Source organism: Antechinus flavipes, chromosome 1 (assembly GCF_016432865.1).
Source record: "Antechinus flavipes isolate AdamAnt ecotype Samford, QLD, Australia chromosome 1, AdamAnt_v2, whole genome shotgun sequence".
Classification (NCBI taxonomy): domain Eukaryota; kingdom Metazoa; phylum Chordata; class Mammalia; order Dasyuromorphia; family Dasyuridae; genus Antechinus; species Antechinus flavipes.
The window spans coordinates 695758137-695781910 of NC_067398.1; the positions used below are offsets into that span (position 1 = coordinate 695758137).

General features: G+C 37.8%; 1 protein-coding gene across 1 annotated transcript; it reads right to left on the minus strand.

The window, feature by feature from the left end:
- Positions 1-445: 445 nt before the first annotated feature.
- Positions 446-23379, minus strand: PPP1CC (protein phosphatase 1 catalytic subunit gamma). Its single transcript, XM_051972778.1, has 8 exons — positions 23263-23379; positions 11237-11368; positions 9525-9755; positions 7276-7380; positions 2782-3005; positions 2497-2631; positions 1818-1878; positions 446-838 (listed from the first exon to the last, which is right to left on the minus strand). Exons 1-8 carry the CDS (start codon positions 23315-23317, stop codon positions 768-770), a joined length of 1014 nt encoding a protein of 337 aa, XP_051828738.1. The 5' UTR covers positions 23318-23379; the 3' UTR covers positions 446-767.
- Positions 23380-23774: the final 395 nt, after the last annotated feature.

The following is a 23774-nucleotide window of genomic DNA, read 5'->3' on the forward strand; positions in this document are numbered from 1 at the left end:
CTGGATGTGTATACACAAAGGGAGATAAAACCAAAACCTAGGCCCCTGGCCATGAGCCCCTCAAAATGTGTTGTTCTTTTCACACACACTCTAGCTTTCTCAGCCCCAAACTTGAGAACTGATACCTTATCCTCTACTTCAAGCCCCAATGTGAATCTTAACTTTGAAAAGGATTGTACAGCACAATAGATTGCCTTTATGATGCAACTTATTGCTGCAAAACATGGAAGTCATCAAAAGCTAAAAAATGACATCACCAATAATGACTGGTCTCTAATGTGGGGTCAGCCACACCTCCCATCCCACCACAATAAGGGCGTTGTCCTGCAGCTCTCAGGCTCAGCCTTGGACCTTTAACCAGGTTAACAGAGTCTCAGTTTTTACCATTTCTTTTTTGAAAAAGATTTATTTGAATGTGAAGAGACAAAGCCAAATGGAGACACGGTGGTTTCCAGAGCAATTTATTCATTAAAATCTACTCAATATGCCATCAACAGTTTTCCTGTGTGTATTGTGCTGATAAATTGACACTGAGAGGATTTAACAAGTTCTTCATTTAATAAGTCTGAATTCGTTTTCACCACATGGTATAGTACACTGTCATCTGTTCAAACAGATTTCTTTAACAGATCTTAGTTTAAAAAAGTCATAGATACTGTGAGTTTTGTATAAACTGGTGAACATTAAGTTAATTCCTTTGTTTTTTGACTTACAAGCCTCAGCTTCACCGCAGAATAAAGCATGTAGGCCAAAGAAAGCATAACCGATCACTCGTATAGAACAGTATTGTTTCTATAATTTGAAGCTTTCTGAATGGACGGGTTCAGGCCTGATGCAACTGTAAAAAGATTACTTAATGAATAGGCAATATGGAAATTGTACAAAATTTTATTAACTTTAATCATTAATAGCATAAACAGCACTGCATTACTATTGGCTATTCAAAATCAAAACTTCTTTTTAAATCCCCAAAAGGAAGGCATTTACATACAACCATGCCAACGTGTATTTATGGGTTGTGTCGATACATATTTCAACAGAAACTTTGGCTTTAGGAAAGTCACAAACATTTAAAATAATGGCTTTAATTGTCAAAAGTATACGGTAGGGGAAGTGTGCTTTAATTAAATATACATCATACCAGTGATGCTGGCAAGGTTGAAGGTTATTCCTAATGTTGATAGCAATAAAACTAGTTTGTACATGACAAGACAATGAAAAAAAAAAAAGCAATCCCTTTGAAACGAATCTTTTAAAAAGTGTAAAAAAGAAAAAAAAAAGAAAAAGAAAAAAGAAAAAAAACACATTCACAGTGGTTTGTATAAACAATATGCATTTTATGACAGTAACATATGTCTAGTCTCAGAGAACACTAGGGCCCTCCTTAGATTCTAAAGAAAAACAAGCATTTACACTACACGTATATTGTACTGAATCAAAAAAAAAAAAAAAAAAAAAGTCAATCGTGCAGTTACCCCGAAAGACGGGATCAACTGCTATGGAGTGTGCAGCAGGGACACCAACGGAAGTTGCTTTTTTAAAGAAATAGAGAATTGTTTTTCAAAAAAGAAACTTTCCTTGGGAGTGGACAAAGTCTTTCATTTGCTGTTGTAACCAGCAAATGCCATTCATTAAATCAAAAATGGGAAAAAGAAACCACAAATACGTATCTATTTGAGCAAGCTGACCAGTGCACGTTCCAGTTTAAAAAGGAAGGAAGGAAAGAAAAAAAGAAGGAAGGCTCTATCCTATCACACAAGTCCCAACTAGGCAGTGTCAAATTGACCTCTATTTCTTTGCTTGCTTTGTGATCATACCCCGTGGTGGTGTGACAGGTCTGCTGGCATTGGGCTTCTTCTTCTCGGCAGGTTTCAGGATCTGAAATGGTCACACAGGCAAGAGGGCGTTTTAGGAGGAGGCTGCAATGGTGTAGATGACCCGGATGCTGGGGTGCCCAGTCAATTCTGACCTTTAACCCTCTGCAAGCTTGGGGGACAGCCCCATATAGAATGGGTTTTGGTGACAGACTCAATCATCAGAGTGGGGACTTAGATATGAATTAAGTGAACTTTTTGGGTAAATAATCAAGAAATCTAGAAAAATTTTTTCAAATGCATATAAAACCACTATGACTAAAAAAAAAAAATGAAGCATGTTATTGTTTTCATACAATTTTTTTCACACTGTATATGTTCTCAGTGAATGCTAAGAATAAAACTATTTAAAAAGTGATCACAATACTTAAAAAAACCCCACTTGAACAGCTCATTCCCAGCACATCATTTAGTCTATCTGAAAGTTCTATGTCCATTCTATTTTCAATTTACAAAACTTCACTCTAAGTATCTCTTCTAATTTAATTATTGCTCTGGAGTATGACCATTGTGCCTACCAGAAATTTCTTCCACAAACACAAAGTAAAAGAAAATACTGATTTAACAATAGCAAATTTGACCCCCAAAGCAAAAACAAGCCAAGATTTAAAAAATACTCTACCTGAAAAGAACACATTAGGGTTTCATCCACACTCATCATGGCACCTGCATTGTCAAATTCACCACAATAATTTGGGGCAGAAAAGAGTGTTACCAATTGCCTCTTTGCAAAAAATTCATATCCATCTTCAACCACCTTGGAGAGAAAAAGTTTGTTATTACACATAATTCTAAGTGTACTAAAAACAGTCCTCAATTGCCTTTTAAGTTTGTGGCTTGCTTAAGGAAACTTTTCACGTCAAAAGCTTAGCATATGTGCTCTGATGTAAAATTCAAAATCTAATACCTGGTGGGCTCTACATATAAGATCCAAATCATGCTTATGGAGAAATTTGGCAACCACTTCGGCCCCAAATGTGAAGGACACGCCTCTGTCATTTTCACCCCAGCCTAAGACGTCTTTATCAGGGTCAGACCACAAGAGATCACAAAGAAGACCTTGGTCAGGTACATCAGTCGGTCGCATAATTCGTCGAATCTGCTCCATGGACTGAAGATCTGGTGATAAACCTGGAGGACAAAAAAGAAACATTTGGGGGGAAGGGGGATCCCCAAAATTAGGCTAGAGCAACTTCATTTAAATAATCAAGGGTCCATCAGGGGGAGCCTGGAATTGGCTAAAGCTTGCCAGTGAGGACCTTAAAATTAGAGAATTTTATTTTAAATCAAGATTTTCCTTGAACACAAACACACACACACACACACACACACACTCACACTCACTCTCTCTTTCTCTCTCTCTCTCAAGTAGAAATCATAACATTACCATTTGGAAGGTATTTAGTGCCTTTAAAAAATTATCTCATTCTTTCAAGTTAAAACGAAATCTGTTTTTGACAATTATTTTATTAGTTGAGATTTTTTTTAAAGGCCATGTAAATTCTAGATTCTATCACTATTTATATTGAAGTAACTACAGATATAGATGATTCAAGTGATTAGAAATGTTAAAACCCAATGCTGTTTCAGAAGCAGCCAGCTGTCCACCCCCTGGACCAGAAATTCCATCACTGGGTTTATGCCCCCAGGAGCTGATAAGAGTAAAAGTCCCCAAAACACCAGAATATCTAGAGTAACAAAATCTGGAAACAAATGAAAGGAGAAGGATATGCTGATTTTTTTCCTTTAAAAACTTTGTCTCCTTTTCATGAAGGTGGCACATGTTAAAAAACAACAACAACGAGGACAACAGCAACAAAAAAACCCTGCTCATTTCTGCTGTTTTGGATACATTTAATATTGTCTAAATCAGTGTTATTATTACTGCTTTGTGCAATACAATTTTGGGAGGCACAGTGGTAATATTGTAGAGAAACAGTTAAATTAGGAAGGGGACACATCTAGAATTAAGTTTTGTAAATTATAAGTAGAATGTGATGTAGATGAGTTTTGTTCCCAACCTTTTTTGGATACTGGGATCACTTTTAAATAGGAATTTTACTATTAGCACTCACTGTGTGTAAAGATAAGCAAAATATAAGACTGGAAAGAGGAAGGGGAGGGTTTTACTAAATAAACCCAAAATTCCCTATTTAACCTTGGAGGTGAGACAGAGAATAACTAGAGTTTACTGAATCAGGAAGTGACATAGTCAGAGCTGGACTTTAGGAAGAGCCATTAGATGGAAAGGAAGATGAACAGGAGAGAGACCTGGAGACCAAGCACAACAACCACAACAGTACTGGAGTGGTGCTGTTGATAAGCACTTAAACAAGAGTGATGGCTGATTAGAGTGAGAAAAGGGAATGTATAATACCACCAATGATCTAACATGAACACAGTGCTTACTCTGTGTCAGGCACTCTGCCATGCACTTTTACAAACACTGTCTCACTTGATCCTCACAATAACTCTGAGAGGCAGGTGCTGTGACTTATTTCCTTTTTACAAATGAGGCAATGATTTTTGTTTTTCTTTCCGAGTTGTTTTTACCTTCTGAATCCAATTCTCCCTGTGCAACAAGAGAACTGCTCGGTTCTGCAAACATATATTGTATCTAGGATATACTGCAACATATCTAACATATATAGGACTGCTTGCCATTTAGGGGAAGGGGTAGAGGGAGGGAGGGGAAAAATCGGAACAGAAGTGAGTGCAAGGGATAATGTTGTAAAAAAAAATTACCCTGGCATGGATTCTGTCAACATAAAGTTATTATAAAAAAAAAAAATGAGGCAATGGAGGCAAACTCCGTTTAAGTGACTCGCTAAGGGTCTAAGGCTGGCTTTGAACATAAGGCTTCAAGATTTGCCACCCAGCTGACAAGATTTGTCAACAGAACTGGCACCAAAATTGTGAGAATGATGGTGCCCTCAACAGTAACTTAGGAAGTTGCAAAGGGGTGAGTGACGAGAAGAAAACAAGCTGTTTTGTACCTGGCTGCATCTGAGCTATCTACTAGACAGCCAGCTTGAGATGTCCACTGGGAAGGAGGAAATGCAGCTCACAAAGAACATAGTATACAACAGGAGCTTTTTTTTTTTGTCACGAATTGACTTTTGGCAGTCTGGGGAAACCTACAGACTTGTTCTCTATGACATTTAATATGTAAAATACATAGGATTATAAAGGAAATCAATTATATTTGAAGGCAGTTATAAAACAAACAAAAACTTCAAGTTCATGGACTTAAGGTTAAGAATTCCTGGCACCGAGAGAAAAGAATCCAGGACAGAATCTTGGAGAATATCCCATTTGTGTGTATGACAAGGACAATGATCCAACAAGTGAGACCTAAGCAGAGAAGTAGGAGGAAAACCACAAGGAGAACATTCACAGCACATCATTTAGTCTATCTGAAAGTTCTGAAAACCCACAGAAGAGGAACTCAACAGTACATCAAATGTTGAAGAGAGGTCAAGAAGGAAGGCAAGGACCTGGAAACTGAGTAGACACCCATCAGTTGGAAAATGGTTGAATAAGTTGTGGTATATGAATGTTATGGAATATTATTGCTCTATAAGAAATGACCAACAAGATGATTTTAGAAAAGCCTGGAGAGACTTACATGAATTGATGCCAAGAGAAGTGAGTAGAACCAAGAGAACATTGCACACAGCAACAAGCTTATTCAGTGATCAACTCTAATAGAAAAGAGCCATCTGCATTCAGAGAGAAGACTGAATATAGAAGACAATATAGTATTTTCACCTTTGTTGCTGTTTGCTTGGTCGTTCTCCCCTCCCCCCCATCTGATTTTTCTTGTGCAGCATAATTGTGGAAATATGAATAAAAGATTTTTAACATGTTTAACCTATATTGGTTTATATTACTGTCTAGGGGAGGTGGAGAGAGAGGGAGGAAAAAATACACAAGGTTTTGCAAGGATGAATGTTGAAAACTAGCATGTATTTTGAAAAATAAAAAGCTATTATTAAAGGAAACCTGGATCTCATTGATTTTAAGTGAAATGACGGCTCCCCAGTGAGGAAATTCCCCAAGTCTTTTAGACCACTACAACGTACTGCCTCTTCCCCAAAAAGATAAAGATAGAAAACAAGCTTTTAAATCTGGCCATTAAAAGAACTGGTACAATATAGCATTTTCACACTTTCTGTTGTTGTTTGCTTCCATTTTTGTTCTCTCTCAGGTTTTTTTTTTTTCTCCCTTCTTGATCTGCTTTTTCTTGTGCAGCAAGATAACTATAAACATGTATACATATATTGGATTTAAAATATATTTTAACATATTTAACATGTATTGGACTACCTGCTATCTAGGAGAGAGTTGAGGGAAAGGAAGGGAAAATTTGGAACAGAAGGTTTTGCAAAGGTCAGTATTGAAAAATTTACCCATGCATATGTTTTGTAAATAAAAAACTATAATTAAAAAAATAAATAAATAACATTTTAAAAAAGAAACAAAAAAACACTGGTAGCTTTGGAGAAAATAGTTCCATTCAGTGAAAAGTTTGGAGATCAGACTGCAGGAGGTTTGGAAAAGTGAGGTGAGGATGTAGGGGTACCTTCCTTTTTAGGGAGATGGGGAGAAGAGGAGCTAAAAGTAGTGAGGATTCAAGGACAAGGGAGACACAGGCGTTTGTAGATAGGAGGGAAGAATGCAATAGGTACAAAGTATTGGGGAGGGAGGAGTATCAAAGTATATGAGAAGCTGACTTTGACAAGAAAAAAGGAAGGGTTAGTGGGTTATATTGCCAGAGGGATATAAAATGAGAAAGGGAGAGAGTTCTCAGTGAAAGATTTAAAAATGAGATGAGAGTCTCAGCTATGAGGAAGAGAGGTTTAGAACAGTGCCTCTGGAGAGAGGGATAAAGAACTAATTAGGGAGCTCAGGAATTCCTTGATCCAGTGAAGGACACTGTGATTAATAACAAATTACAGCATAAACATTCAACATAGTTTTATGATTTCTTGTGGGTTCAGTTCAATAGGATAGAAGGATTAAGATGGTAGAGGTACACAGTTCTGCTGTAACATGTTTTGAAAACCTGAATTTGTTCCAGGTTCAGCTGATATAATAATGAAGACAAAGAACAGCCTTAGAAATCCTAAGGCAAAGGGAATGATTCAAGGACATCTTTTAATGAGATTAAAAAAGGAAAAGGCTAGAACCCAAAGACTAGAGTTGCATAGCCCCCAATGTCCACCTACTCACCCTGAACTTCTCCTTTGAGATAGATATGGATGAGTCAGAGAAGACTGGTGACGTAAGAGCTGACAAGAAGAATTGGGTTTTGGAAGTCTGAGACTCACAAACATGGGTATAAAATCAAGTCGGCTCTCTCCAAATGGTTATTCAGAAAACAGGAGCCATCACATACCTCCATGACAGCAGAATATTTTCTCATCCACAATGGCTGCAATTGGTAAGCAATTAAAGCAGTCCGTAAAGGTTTTCCATAGTTTAATGTTGTATCTTCTTTTACCTACAAAGATTTTAGAATGACCTGTTAATCTGCAAATTCACTTGCTCAACATAATTTTTGACAAATTAAAAGATTTGAAACATCTTTTTAATAATAAAAAAATTCTCAAGTATTAAACACTAGGGAGTTTAGAAAGGACTTAGGAGAGTGAGAATATTTATTTGGCAGTATCTGATCAATAACACCAAATTTAGTTCTTATTACGTGGACCAAGGCATTTTGAATTTCATGGCTGAGTTAGATTTTGACCTGAGAAGATAATTAAGTCATTTTTGTCAAAGTCAATGATTATGTACTAACACAAATTCAACTCGAAACCCCCTCCACACACGCACCCCTTATAACTCCAATGTCCATCCATGCTGTGGCTACTACAGTACTCCTATGAAGACCAGCAAGGAGGCCAGAATCAGGGAAAGAGAGTGTGGGGAGTAAGAAGAGAGGCCGGGGTAGGGAGGATTTCTGATCACTGTACAGAACTACATTTCAAACTCGACACTTGTGCTCTGCTTATTCAATACCTCTTCCCGAAATGGACCTAATGCGAATTCTCTAAGCTTCTGTTTACCCGTGAAGTATAATTTCTGTCTTACCAACCAAGCAGGTTGGAAAGGTTCAATAATGAAGTATATGTAAACCAAATACTAATCAAGCAAAGTTCAGAGAAGCTCTTGACCAAAAGCTGGCCACAAGGTAATGTTTTTCCCTTTGGTAATCACTGTACTTAAAGATCTTTTTAGTGAAGGGAAGGTTTATAGTAATTAAAATATTGCCCCCTTCCCCCCCCCCCCCCCCCCCCCCCCAGCATTAGTATGTAGGTACAAAGTAAATGAATTAAGTATATTTTTTGTGGGAATTCAGAAGGAATAAGAAACTAACTTCTTTTTAGAACAGTTTTTTGGAGAAAATGTGTCCCCACTACAAACTGTAAAACAATATGTAGTCCAATTCTCACCCCCAATTCCTCCAAATATGTTTGAGGAAACAGAAACTAGCTAATGTTGTCTGTGAAGTTGGATTGTAACCTCATCAACACACTAACTCCATTAAATTAAAAAAAAAATAAAGACAATGACAGAGAGTTGCTACAAAAGAATAATTCTCTTGATGTATATGCCATATAAAACATTTTATGTAAATTGACAACAGGATCAATTTTCACAAATGGAAAATTCTAAAGATCCTAATTTCAAAGATAAATATACCAATTCTGGTCGACTGTCAATGGTTAATCAAGGCATGACACCAGCAATTATCAATTTTAAAATAATTTTTAAGAAATCAGAACCCTTGGATTTTAAGCATCTAGTATCTGGTTTTGTCACTGATGCCATGGATCCCAAAAGCCTGAATGATTACCAATTCCTGTAATCAAATTATGGGAAACCCCAAAGTCATTGTCCTTCATAGCACACTGCATAAACAGCTGAAGCTTTGTTGGCATCCACAAAACCAGTAGATGCTTTTGCTACAGAAATACAAAGATGTCCTTAGGGCTCACTCTCCTTTTCAGGCTACTCTGCAGCTACCACCTTAGCCAGCCCAGATTCTACATGCAGAAAGAATACAAAGGAGAAGAGTAAGAATGAGCCTCCTCCTGTTAGATTCCCTCAAAGTCCTCTTTTCTCTACTTACAGATGAAGGTGAGGTTCTTCTACAGGACATGAAGAGCAGAGGGAGGGAAGGGAATAAGCATAATTGAGTACCTACAATGTGCCAGGCACTTACTCAACACTTTAGAGACATAATTTCATAGAAGGATTTCAAGCAATGTGTGCATTTTTAACAAAAATCCATTACAACAAACCACTCTGGATACTGCATGGAATTCCTGGCAATACGATTATTTTTTTGCCTCTCACAGCACGTTTCTGAAGTTAGCAAATTCAACTTTTCACTGGCACATATAAACTAGGAAAAATAATACACGTTAATAAGTGATTTCAAGAACTCATTTTTAAAAAGTCTCAGAACTATGTTGGAAGGTGTGTGACAATATACAGGGTATTCCCAAATTCCAATCTTCTGAAAGAAGCATCTCAGTTGTCAAGGACAGTGTTTCTCACTTGTGGTGATGGACACTGCTTCTTAAGACAAAGAACTTTAAAAGATTAAATAACTGCTCACATGGACAAGTTACTTACATTCATCATAAAATCCATAAATTCTATTGATGCTGGCACATTCATGGTTCCCTCTAAGAAGAAAAAAATTCTCTGGGTATTTGATTTTGTAGGCCAGTAGAAGGCAGATAGTTTCTAAGGACTGCTTCCCTCTATCCACGTAGTCTCCGAGAAACAGGTAGTTGCTTTCTGGTGGGAAACCACCATATTCAAAAAGCCGAAGCAGATCATAATATTGTCCATGAATATCACCTAAAAACAAGAATTGTGTTATGAAGCATTTTTTTTTTAAACTAGTAAAACCTATGGAAACACAGCCTTTGCAGATTCTTTCATATAGTAAGTCATCAAATAAATATCTTCTAATTTCACAGCTGGCCTAAAATTCAGTAACTTTTATTTTTTTTGCTGAGGCATTTGGGGTTAAGTGGCTTGCCCAGGAAAGTTTTAAGTATGTGAGGTCAGATTTGAACTCAGGTCCTCCTGATTTCAGAGGCTAGTGCTCTATCCACTATGTCATCTAGCTGCACCTATAAATTCAGTAATTCTTTAGCAAACTAATATCCACCGACTCTATGTTATATTATATATACTATGTAGTTTAGTACTTACTTTACTCAATTCAATGCAACTTTGTATACTTATTAATTTTTTTCACCAAGGGAAGCAAATCACATCTAATCAAGAGACTAAATGTCTCATTAAGAAGACATTTTAGAATCATCTTGTTAAAAGAATAGCTTTTCTTCCAGGTCTCCTGAGCACTAACACCAACAGATTTTCAAGTGCTATTTAGGCAGGTCTTTACTTCTAGTCTTCGGGCTTAAATACCCAATCTGTATGAAGGAATGACTATAAAATAATAACTCAAATTTATAATGCCATTCCCTCATTTATAAAAACATGAAAGCTGGGATTAGGAAATGATTTTTCCAAGGCCTCTTTCTTCATTCTAAATTCTCTGACCCCCCAAAAAAACCCCAAACGATTCTACTTTCCCCCCACTTTTCCCCATCTCTAACCTCTTTTCTTCTTGATCACCTAAGGAAAATGAAGTCCTTTTCCCCTGTTATACCTCAGGGGTAGAGAGGATGGGAAGAAAAGACTTAAATGGAGATCTCATTGACATTGGGAAGTTCCAGGAAGGAAATCCCCTCTAATCAGCACAGCATGACTGGGAGGGTTAAGTAGATAGGTTAAGTGTTCTGCTCTAAGTCCTACATCCCTTTTTGTCAGAGAACAGACTTGACCCCAGGGTTTCTACTACAAAGAAGTTTCTCAAGCATCTAAATAACAGAGAATCATAATGCAGAGAGAGAGAAGAGACATATAAACTAAGTTGGCTATTACAGAAGTAAGGCTTCAAGAAATGAACTAGTCCTCAAATACTTCTCCCTAATTAATAAATGGGAGGCAGCATGATACAGTTAGTGAGTTGGCCCCGGACTCAGGAAAGCTCAAGAGCCAAGTTCTGGCTGTGTGACTCTGAGCAGGAATGGTCTCTGTGCCTAAATAACTATCTAAGACTCTAAGCCCAGAAGAGGTACCCACATGAAGACATCAAGACTGCTGACTGGCAGTTTTCTAAGCCAATGAAAAGTAGAACTTTGTTGGTCTTTCCACTTAAAGAAAGGAAGTTGGGGTGGGGGAGGGAGGAGGAAATATTTGCCTTATTAACACATTCACAATTCAATTCAATGACAAAAATAACTAGTTAATATACCAGAACTTACCACAAATTTTTAGTGGTGCTTCAAGTTCTAATAGGATAGGCTGACTGAGAAAAATTTCCCGTGATTTCAAGCACAGTCCTCTGATTTCATTCTCTTGTAGTTGGACATTTTTGCCAGGCTTCGACCCTCTCACTGAGGAAATACAAAATACAATCAGGTGAAATGCCTTTTCAAAACATTATTTTTTTTTTTAGCATTTAAAAAAAAATTTGAGTTCCAAATTCTCACCTCTCAAGCAATAGTTCAATACACAGATGAAATTAAGCAAAATATGACATGTATATATAATTTCCCCCAGATATTTTTAGTATTTACAGAAAACTTTAAGAAAAATATTGTATTTTCTTAGAAACATTCTGGTACAGTACTTAAAAGAACCTGTAATTTTAATATTAATTTCAAATCTAATATTTGACATTTACATGGAAAGTTAGACATCACATAAATTCATACTGATTTTGAAGGGTCCTTTTAAGTAATTTGTTGAACTTGAGGATGACAATGTTCAGACTCCATAAAGTATTACAAATAGTAATATTTGTGTTTGGTATGTCTGCTTTTAAAACTTAAAATACTCAGGGGTTCCCAATACCCAATTGGAAAGAATCCCTGTGGTAGGAATGCCAGCAGACTGTCATGTAATCTCTGCCTCAAAACTCCCAGAAGGGGGAAGCCTGTTCCTTTTTGGAACAATTCTAATTGTTGGCAATTTTCTTAGCAAAGAAAGCTTTTTTACCCCCATTGCTGGTTTTGCTGCCCTTTGGAGCTAAAGGGAAATGGTCATATCACAAGTACCTCACCAGTTCTTTCATTTTTTGATACATGTACAGATATTAAGAATTAAGACAATTCTTTCCAGTTTTCATACAGAATTTAAACATAATTCTTATCAAGTAGGGATCTCTTCATCCTTTCTTTGTATTTGTATCCTCAGTACCTAGCAAAGTATCTGACACATAACAAACACTATAGGGGCAGCTTTGGGCATTGAATCAGGAAAAACCTGAATTCAAACATAGCCTCAGACACTTAACTACTTGTGTGACCCTGGACAAGTCATGTCTCCTCTGCCTGCCTTGGTATTCTCATCTGTAAAATGGGGATAATAACAGTATCTACCTTCCAGGGTTGTTGTGAAGATCAAGTGAGATAATTATAAAACTTAGTCTAGTGCCTGGCATACAGTGAGTGCTATGTAAATATTAGCTACTATTATTAATAAATACTTAGTGATTTTTTCCCCTTTCTAAAGGGTCTTATTTTAACAGTGTGGTCCACATTCAAACCAAAGAATTATGGGTTTAGTAGTCAAAATTTTTACTTCAATGTACCATAGGGCTTTACCCAATAATAATTCTTGGAATAAATTCTTTATTATTGACAGTATAAAACCTACTATTTCTTGTTCTCATACTTAAGTACTTCTTTTTGGAACTCTCAATTTACTGAAAAAAATCCCTATTTATCTTTCATGATTTTATGGACCTCAATCTTTTCTTCTATTACTAATATAAAAAGTCCTAGTTTTTTTTTTTTTTTTTAAATGTCCTCATATGGCAGCTCTTTCAACCTTTGATCATTAAGTTGACCTGCTTTGGACCTATTCCAGCTCCATTATGAATGGGTAACCACAGGAAACAGTTATATCAAGAAGCATACTCTATCACTAGCCATTCCTCAGGGGATCAATGAAGATTCAGGCAAAGAGCTGAAATAAAATCTCAAGGCTAGTCATTTTCACAATGAAAGCCAAAGGAATGATTATTAAAGAAGTAGAATACTGAAATGGCCTACTTGACCACATACTATAGATTTGTTTAAAGAAAATTTTATTAAGCATTTAAAAACAAAAACTCCTGTAACAAATATGCATAGTCAAGATAATAGCCATTTTCAAATGTATTTACATTCATTTACTCCTCTGTAGCCCTAACCCCTAAACAACATTTCTTGGATGAATGTCTGAAATTTTAAAGATCTCCCTTTTGCAAACTCTACTGAATCTACTCTTTCCAAATTTATTTTTTTTTCCATTTCCCAAGATTCCTCCAATTCTCTCCTCTTTGTCCATCTCCAGCAAACACACTAATAACTAAATTTGAAAATGCTACTTTATTACAGAAGCTCACCTATAATTATCCTCTTTTTTATAGTCTACTTCCAATAAGGAATTCTCTTGAGGTATTTGAGATCATACAGATATTAGACAGTTAAAAAACAAAAAAAAACCTATAGTGCTTTGCATATATTGTAGGCATTTGATACATGAACTGAACTGTTATTTAAGATACTACTTCCCTTAGAAAAGAAATTTTGTCAGAGACAAATTTATTTAAGGGGTTTAAGATGAACACACCCATCTTCTATCTACATTTCTCTCTTTTTTCCTAAAATTCTACAGAACTATAATGATTAGATCTTAAAAGCTACAAAAACTATTTTTTGCATTCAGTAAGTGGAATTAGTTTTGCTTTCTATTAGATAATTTCAGAAATTTCATTATAATTTAGATGTAGCAAGTATGGTATAATTATCAAGAACCTAAAAAAAACAAAGGCCAAAACATTCTCTTTAAATCTTCAAATGATATTGAATTAGCAAGTGTTCAAATTAAAATGACCCAAATAAATTAGACCGCTCTACAACCAGGAACAGCAAGGTAGCTCTTGCAGAAGGGAGGACTTGAGTTCAAATTTGCCTTAGACACCTAATACCTCCTAGCTGTGTGACCTTGGGGCAAAGTCACTTAAGCCCAGTTGCCTCAGCAAAACCAAAATCTAACTCCAGCCTTCTAGTAGCTTGTGTTCTAATGGGAAGGCAAGGTGTAGACAATTTTGGGGTAAGTAGATGGTACAGTAGGTAGAGCATCAACCCTCAAGTCAGCTCAACCTAGGTTCAAATCCAGTCTCAGACACTTAACACTTACTAGCTGTGTGACCTTGGACAAGTCACTTAACCCAGCTTCCTTGAAAGCCCCTCCACCCCCCACTCCATGTAATTTCTAAAAAAGAAAGGCTCTACAACCACACTGTATTGGATGACAAAAAGTGAAGTGTACACCATTAGAGACTCAATTGAGTATATTCACTCAATATACATTAACAGGCCAATGGTGCCTAGGTAGAACTCCACAGAAACTGGTTGCCAGAGGTGGGGAAGGGGGTCTTGCTCCTTCCTTCTGCAGGAGAATCTTAGGCATCTGGGGTAAAGCATACATTAATTCTAAAAACACCTTCTGGTCAGCAATTCTACTGGCAGCTCAGTATTCTCTTCTAATATGTTCTGATTGTAACTAGGACATTGATCAAAGTGACTTTCCCCCCCAAATATAAAGCATAGAAGTACAGTTGAACAGTACACTCAAGTAAAGAGAAGGGAATTATGAATTCAGTACAGAGACCTGGTCTTTGTTTGTGGTTAGAACACTGACTAAAGATAGGCAGCTATGTGAGCCTGGGAAAATTACTTAACTTCTCTGGGTCAGGGCTTCCCTCTTTCTATAAAATAAAGAATTCTTACAGGGCAGTAAAAAGGAGCCTCAATTTGATGTATAAGACCTCAATAGTGTGAAATACTAGGGGAGTGATTTATTTCTGGGTGCCTCAGTTTCTCCATCTGTAAAATGAAGAACATAGATGAAAGTAAACTTAAAGTTCCCTTCCAGCTCTAATTCTGTGAGCATTTTAGCTAACTCCCCTTTCAAACCACTTTATGAAATGAGAAAGAATAGGGAAGAGAAATTTTTTTTTTAATCTTTAAGAGAATATTCAGTTTATGAAATTCAGGACTCAGGAAACACCAAAACTGCATTATGAAAACCAACTAAGCATGAGATAAGATTAAGATAAAATGTTTCCCCCCAAAAAGCAATACTGTATTATTTTCTTCAGAAGCACTCACTGTGCAAAGATTCTTGCTTTTCTAACCAGAGAAAAAAACAACAAAACAATCCTAATATTGATGATACTGCCATCTGGCAGGGAAGCTATGAACCTAAGAAGCTTAGGCAATTCTCCCATAGAAAAGAGATACCTTTTTGCAGTATATATGATGCTGATGACACTGATTTACATACTGTTTTGACACAAATACAAATGTTACTGCTTGGTCATATCGCTCATAGTTTCTTTTTGGATTGATTTGGGGGATATTTATGTGATGACTTATTTTCTCCCTCAATATTATTTTTTGACTTCTTAGATTCTTGTTCCCCCCAATAAAATAAACACCTCTCCAATACAAGGAAACTAAAAGAGTCTTAGCCATAGAGATAATACCGTATCTTTTCATGTTACTGCTGCTGAATCATTTCTGTCATGTCCATTTGGAGTTTTCTAGACAAAGATACTTCTTAGTGGTTTGTTCTTTCCTCCTCCAGCCCATTTTACTGATGAGGAAACTGAAGCTAATAAGATTAATCTTCATACAAGTTGTAGATATCTGACTGAGGCCAGATTTGAAATCGGGAAAATGAGTCTTTTGTGATTCCACATCCAATACCCTATCCACTGGCTCACCTAGCTACCTTTAACTATTCTCAGTCACCTCATAAAACACATCAGTTGGTTGTATTTATTCCCCACTACCAAACTAACCACCCTCAATGAGAGATGAACTTTCAATGTAAAAACAAAAATTTCCAGAATATACAAAGATTCAAAAAATAATGCTTTATATAAGCAATACTTACATGACCTCAAAAAGCTACCCATTTTCCTTAACTGAGAATTAGTCTTTTAAACTGGGAAATGTTATAGACCTAATATAGTAAAATCGACAACACTGAAATTAGACAAGATATACTACTGGTTTTGTAAGGGAAAAAAAAAACCTTTTAAAAATTAGCAAAGAAATTAGTGGCATTTCAAGGTTTAGGGAAAGAGTGAGTTTCCCTATCTGGTCCAGATTGGAAGTGATTAGCAACCTTTTCTTTCCTTCTGTTAGAGGCTAAGTTCCTACTGCCCTCCAGTCTCAGGCTGAATAATCTATTAACGGCCTCCTTTCAGAAATAATTGTTTTGTTATTTTCAGGATTCCTATTAAGGACTCTATTTTAGCTACATGCAACATTTTAAATAGATTTGCAAGTTTGTACAAAACTAGGTACTACGGTGGGTATACCATGTGTTAGACAGTCAATATAGACAATCAAATAGCATTTATTAAGTCTTTACTCAGTGTGTCAGGTTCTATGCTATAAGCACTCAGAATACAAAGAAAGGCAAGACTGTTCTCAGAGAGCTTACAGTGGGCAACACAGTTATATACAAATAAACTATAGACACGATTAAGTTGAAGACAATGAATAAAAGGAAAGGTCTAGCAGTTAAGAGAATCAGGAAAATCTTCCTGTAAGTGAGATTTTTCGGCAGTAACTTGAAGTCAAAAAGTGAAAAAAAGGGAGAGACTTCCTGGCACAGGGGACAGCAAGTAAAAATGTCTAGATTCAGGAGATAGAATGACTTATTGAGAGAGAGCAAGGAGGGGCCAGTATCAGTGAACCACAGAGTACATGGTTTCAGTAAGAGTGTAAGAAGGCTGGTGTACAGGGGTGATGGTGGGTGGAGTTGAGATTGTAAAGAGTTTTGAATATCTCCAAAAGTATTTTATATTTGATTCTGAAAGTGCTAGGGAGGGAGTTGGTGGCATTTGCTAACTAGGCTGACACGTGAGAATTGAGTTTTAAGAAGATTAATTTGACACTCAAGCAAAGGATGGATTAGAGTGGGCAGATTGGGACAGGAAGATCAATCAGCAAAGCTACTGAAATTGTCCAGCTATGAGGTGATGAGGGCCTGTCTCAAGGTAACTGATAACACTGTCAGAGGAAAGACAGAACTCATTTATATGTGGATTTATATGGCCTATCTGTGCGAAAACTTTCCCATAGAGTCATATTAGAATCTTTGTCTTTAGAGAGAAACTACATTTTTATTCTGTGGATTTCAACTTCTAGAACTCGGAGAAGGTGCCCAATAAGCACATTAATTTTATACTACTTGACAGTATTTGCCTCTGTTTAAGTCATAGTATTTTGTCCTTTGGAGGATACAAAGAATAAACTCTGCCCACCTGTAGGAAGTTTATAGATGGTGGGAATTGCATTCAGGAGGACATAAGAATAGCATAAAGAATTGAGATTAGTAGAAATTTTCTTCTAATTCTCCAAATACTGTCTTGTCTCCTCCAAACTAAAGCCTGAAAATTTCCAATCAGATCTTGGGGCAAAGCAACCTTGCAAAAACAAAAACAAAAAACAAAGCTCTGGGATTCTTTAAAATCTTTACAACAGGGAAAATTACATACAGCAAATTTTAGACTACAAACTCACTGTTCTACTGCCGTATCAATTTAAGAATTTCTCTGTAACATATTACATTAACTGAATGGCAAAATTATAGGTCTAACACTTTAAAATATTTGCTTTTAAAATTAATCTCTGCAAATAAACGTTAACATTTCTATTTAGGCTAGAAATAAACAAAAACACATTCCCTGTTCACTACTAAAGTTACTCTAAAATTTCACAACTTTTTTTGGGGGAGGGGAAGATTTCTAAAAGACTCTCTGCATAAATGGATATTGCCCTCATCTAATGCAGAAAATTAAATGAAATTAAAACCAGCCCACAAAAAGGTATTGTCAAACTAAATGAAAGAATTCAGAGAAGAAACTCCATTATTTCCATTAGCCACAAAAAATGACAAAGAAAGTTTAGATTCTATTCAAAGAATATGAATATCAGTAAAATACAATTGAATCTAGGAAAAATCTCATAAAATATCATTTGATTAGTCATTTTCCCAACTTCAAGCCTATTGAAAAATGTTGCAAAAACCAAAACCCAAACCTCTAAACACAACACTGGATTCTAGAAGTGAAAGCACTCAAAATTTAGCCCTTTTTATAGTCTCTAAATAATAGCATTTCTACCCAATAGCAAAGGCAAATTATTTCTGTCAGTTGAATCCAAACCTCAGTTTCTAGTATAAAACCAAAAAATTAGACTGGACCTCTAAACTTGCGATTCTATGAATCAGTGTCTGACTCCCCACTTCAATCTGAACTCTGAAACTTAATAACTGTGAGGCTCTGGGCAAGTCAATGAAATGGTCTGAAAGCCAACCTCTTAATCTGCAAAATGAAAATCACCTATGATACTATCTTACAGGGCGGTTATAGGCAACATGCTTTAACAGTGAAATATAAAGTACTCAGTTTAGCAAAAACACAAACAAAATAGCTCTTTACACGGAAATATTCCATTTGGGATCTCTGACTTTTCCTGTGGTGTGTGTGTGTGTGTGTGTGTGTGTGTGTGTGTGTGTGTGAAAAGTAACTGCTTTTCAATTCTCAGAAGCCCTGAAAGTCTGAGACAAGTCAGCAAAAGAGAGGGTAAGGGGTGCCACTAATCAGTTATGATCCTTCATTCTGAGAATGAAAATTCATAAACTCTAAGGAACAGGATAGTAAAAGACCTGAATACACACTAGTAGACCTATCTATACCTACTTATTTGGAGGTAATTTAAATTCACAAAGAATATACTTAAGTGCCAGATTTGGTCATCTTTCCAGAATGCCAGCACTATTAAGGTAATTTAACCTTAAAAACAAACAAAAAACCAACTCTTTTTCTTGAAGCCTGAAGTCTGTTCCCTTTCCTCCAACCTTCAAGTCAGTCATGCTGGACTCTTCAATTGTCTTTAAGATATGTCAACAGTCATAGTTAAAACTGACATTTAAATTCTTCTCTAGATCAAGCTAATCATAATACTGTTAAATGAAAATTTTCTGTCATAAGCACATGCCATTTAAAAAAACCTATTTCCCCCGCCCTCCACTGTTGGTGATCTCTCTGTCTAGTGTTCACAATTCTGTAGGAAAGGACTATCTCTTTATTGTACACAATGATTCCTTTCGAGCAACAAAATCAAACACATATCAGTTTCACCATTGCCTCCTGCTTGATACAGGCAATGAAAGTTCTAAGGGGAGAGAAATCCTCTTTAATCACAGATCCACTCTTCTCTAACTGCCTCAAAACAGCAGATTATTTGAATCTGGTGTCGAATTTCCAATGTCTTAGCAAGGGCATAATCAGAGGACGTCAGTTACACAAAGCTGCAAGAAAAAAAAATTTCAGTGTGCTAGGAGTTATTTTGAGAGATGGAAGGGAACACCTGCAAGAATTGTTACTGCACTGAACATAAACCATATTTTAAATCCAAGAAAAGAAATGCAAAATTGTTAATCTCTTCTTAGTACAAGACTTCTCCCCAAAGGACCACTGGCCCTCTGTATTCACCAGGGAGATGACTAGCACGCACATGTCTGTTTAGAACCTTGAGGATAAACACCAACCTCCTGTTCTCCTATCCTAGCGATTGAGAATCACTAACTAGAAAATGCTTTTTTCCCTTTTAAGAGATTTGTTTTGCTAACATTCAGTATGTTCCCCTCTGTATGATGTGCTACCCAGTTATACCTCCTTGACCTAATTATTGTTGCTAGGTCTACTGACCTTCAGGACATTTCTCCCATCTTCAAAAATAAGACTCACGGCCACAGATAGCACTCTCAAGATACTTCTTTGCATTTAACATTCTCTGCCCAGGACAAACATTTATAGATACATTATGCTACCTAACTAGCCAACTATAAGATCTCTAAGGGCAGGGGTTGTATGAATTTTCATGCTAGTTTCCAAACTCTAATTCCTTAATACTATAGGGTTTTTTGTCAATTGCTCATTTCTGACTCTTTTTGACCTCTTTTGAGGTTTTCTTGTCATGTCTTTCTCTCATTCATTTTACATATGAGGAAACTAAGGCAAACGGGGTTAAACGACTTGCCCAAATTCACACAGCTGGAAGTGTCTACAGCTAGATCTGAACTTGGGTCCTCTCCAGAACTCCAGGTTCGGCTCTCTGTTCACTGTGACACCTCTACAAGAGGTACTTAATAAGGTGAATTTAATCCACATATTAAGCTTACTTGTACTAAATGTATTTTAAACTTTTTTCCCCTTCTGGAATGCTGAATCAAGGCTTCACCAGGAACAAGTATTTCTATTTTATTAATACTTAGATGCTAATTGGTATTGTGCTCTAAAAACTGAAATGTATTTTAAAATTTCCACCTCAGAGTTGACTGCTCCAAAAATAAGTTAATGTTATCAACAGAACCAATGTACTTATTCAGGAGGAAGATTACAAAGGATTACATAGAAGGAGGCTATTAGAGGTACCTTTTTTATAGAAAGGGTACATCCCTGATGTCAAAACAAGTCAGGGAATTCTAACCTAAGTGGAGCCTTGCCAGAGACTTGTTTACATGACTTTGGGCAAGAACTACCCTAAAGGAAAGAAATTTTTTGCCTCCACTAATAAAGAGAAATAAACAGCCCATTCTAACTTTCCCGGAAAATGTGGCAACTCTCATTAGGAAACATGAGCAAAGGTTCTGAGCTCCTTAATACTCCTTAATAATCTTATGCTTTATAAGAAGCACTACTACTGTTCAGTATAATAACGTGAGGGTATTTTTAAAAAATGCAAGCACATACACATTTTTGCTAAAATTAACAAGCTTGTTTTTAATCTTTCAATAGCTTAAATAGATTGCTAGTAAATATTAAGATGTTAGTAATGTTAATTTCGCTGTTGTGTTTCTAAAATACACTGTATACATTAACTTCTGATATGTGTAAAACACCATTCATAAGATGGAAAAAATAGTATAAAAAAGCTTAATGCCCCTAGACTTAAAATGGCAAAGTTCACATGAGTAAAATCTAAAATAAAGCTCTTCTGCAGAGAACTGACCCTCTACCTAACTAAGAAAGTCATCCATTTTGAGTTGGTTTCTCTAGTGTCTATTCATTTTGCTGAGCCATACATCAACATCCATAAACATGCAAAGTCCTAAATCAATTTGAAGAAATTGAATATGTAAAAGATCTGCCTCAAAGAAGGAAAACTCTAGTACCTGCTGAGAAAACATTCCCTTCCCCTATTTCCAAACACATCTAAATGGAAAACTTAAGGTTTTAGGGTTAAAAAAAAAAAAAAAAAAAAACTCTACCCCAAAAAACCCTAACTAAATTTCATTAAGTCTTCCTACTTGGATGGTGAACCACTTCACTACCTATATGTATTTTTGCCTACTGTGCTTAAGCAATAATTTATTTGCTAATTCCAAGCAGATGCTAACAGGTTATTTAAATATTCAGTGTGGCTTCTTTTCTTAGAAGCTAAGCATTAAGGAAATACTAGTTTATTACATTTATATGAATAATCAACTCATGCTAATGTGATGGGATAAGCTTTGTAATGACAGATTTTCTAAATGACAAGGAAATGTAAAACAAGGCTTCCAAAGGGAATATGGTAAGGATGCTGGTATTAAAAAAAAAAAAAAAATCTGCATTTAAATGACATTAAGGCAAAGGAATCTTAATTTAGTAGATTTATCTAAGACTCTACAGTTTTTCTTTGAAGAGCAACCCACAAACTAACAACTGAACAGGAGGAAAAAGAATGAATTCTATCTTTTTAATTTCTCTCATTTATTCAATTTCAATTTTAGATTATTTTAACTGTCAAATTATTTAAACAGATTCTTTATTCATCACAGAATGTAGTTTGCTTTATCAATTTCTGGTCAAGAGAAAATTGCAATTTCATCTAAGCAAAAAACTACATTAAACATTCAAAAAACAGAACAATCTTATCCTGCAAAATATCTGTAACAAGCATCAAGAGCCCCCTCCCCTCCCCCCAGGCAGCTCAAACCTAAACGTAGCAACATGTCAAAAACACTTCAGAGCATACACCTAAACGTCAGTGGAATTTTTGATGGTTGTTTTAAAAAATCAAAGTTATTAGAAAGAAAACAAAATTTCATTTTGGCTATTACATGTAAGTCATCTGTCCCAAAAGGGATGAGAATTTCAAAGCCATATTGTCCATGCTCTTCTTTCCTTCGCCTCAGCATCAGCATCATTCACATCACAAAGAATCTTTTAAGAGGACAGCAGATAAGCACTTCACAGCAAACTTAGCAAAGCCTGGATTACTTAGTGCCAAGAGCTCTTCGAAAGTCAGGATAAAATGTTAGCCTCCTCACATCTGCCCTGAATCTCAGGCTGCTTTATGGAAATGAGCCGCATCTTTGCCTTACATCGATCTCCATGAATCACGTTACCTAAAAATCCTTTAGTCAGCCAAAACTAGTGCATTTTCGCCCTCAATTATTGCAGGAGGGAGGGAAAATCTCCCGCTATTTTATTTTTCTTAAGAAAACAAATAGAACCTTTCTCCCTCCTTGGTTCAGGTCCTGTGCCAGGAAGTGCATTAAGTGCCCACCTACTTAACGGGATTGTCTTTTTTAAAGGGGGAGAGGAGAGAAGGTGAATCACTCAAGTCTGGCTAGGACTCTGGGGCTAAACTTTAGAAAGAAGACTCCCGGACTAAGGTGTGTGGGGGAGGGAGGGAAAGAGGGGAGGCTGGACAAAAGCCCGCAAACCTAGAAGCCCAGGGACACCCCCTCCCTCCCAGGGGGCTTTTGTGGAGGCTCCTCTGAGAAACCCGATGCTGGGCCAGCACAAGGGACGGAACACGGCGTCCTGCAGCTTGGGACGAGCCCTTCTAGCCTCCAGAACCAGCCTGCAGAGAGCCCGGCCAAGCTTCGGAGAGTGTGGGTGCTGGGGAGGGGGGTGCTTCACACCTCGGTTCTTAATTCAAAGCCAAGGGGTGGGGGGAGCCAAACCAGGATCGCGGCTAAGCAGCAGAGACGTGTCCATGCATCCCCCGGATCACAGTCGGGGGTGATGAATGGGTCCCCTCCCCAGGGAGCTCTCAGGGTGGGCACTCCTCCTCCATCTCAGCCTGCAAGGCCGGGCGGCCTGGGGACCCTGGACCTCCCCCCCCCCGGGCAGCGGCGGCGCCGCAGCCGAGCCCCCCCCCTCAGACCCCCCGCCGTGCACCCTCGTTCCCACCCTACGGATCCCCCGCGGGCAGCTCACCTTCCAGCAGCCGTTGAATGATACTGTCGATGTTGAGCTTGTCGATATCCGCCATCGCCTCCTCCTGCACCCCGGCCCCGGCGGCGGCGGCGGCGGCGCCTCCTCACCGGCCCTCCCCCCACCCCCCGGCCCGGCCCGGCCCGGCTCGGCTCCGCTCGGCCCGGCTTGGCCCCAGCAGCAGCAGCAGCGGCGGCGCCGCCGCCCGCCCCCCAGCCCCTGGACTCCCGGCCCCGTCCGCCCCTTCCCCACGCTCCAGAGCACAGAGAAGCGGCGGCGGCGGTGGAGGCGCCGGGGGTAGCGGTGGTGGAGACGGTGGTGGAGACGGCGGTGGAGGCGTCGGCGGCCGGCTCCCTTCCCGTCCCCTCCCTCCCCCCCCCCGGGCTCCCTCTTCCTCCTTCTCTCCCGCTGGAGCCACGAGAGGGACAAAATGGCCGCCGACTCCTCAGCCAGCCTCGGGCGGCGTACGGATACGCGGGAGTAGCGCGGCAGCCCGGCCGGGACCTCTTTATGGG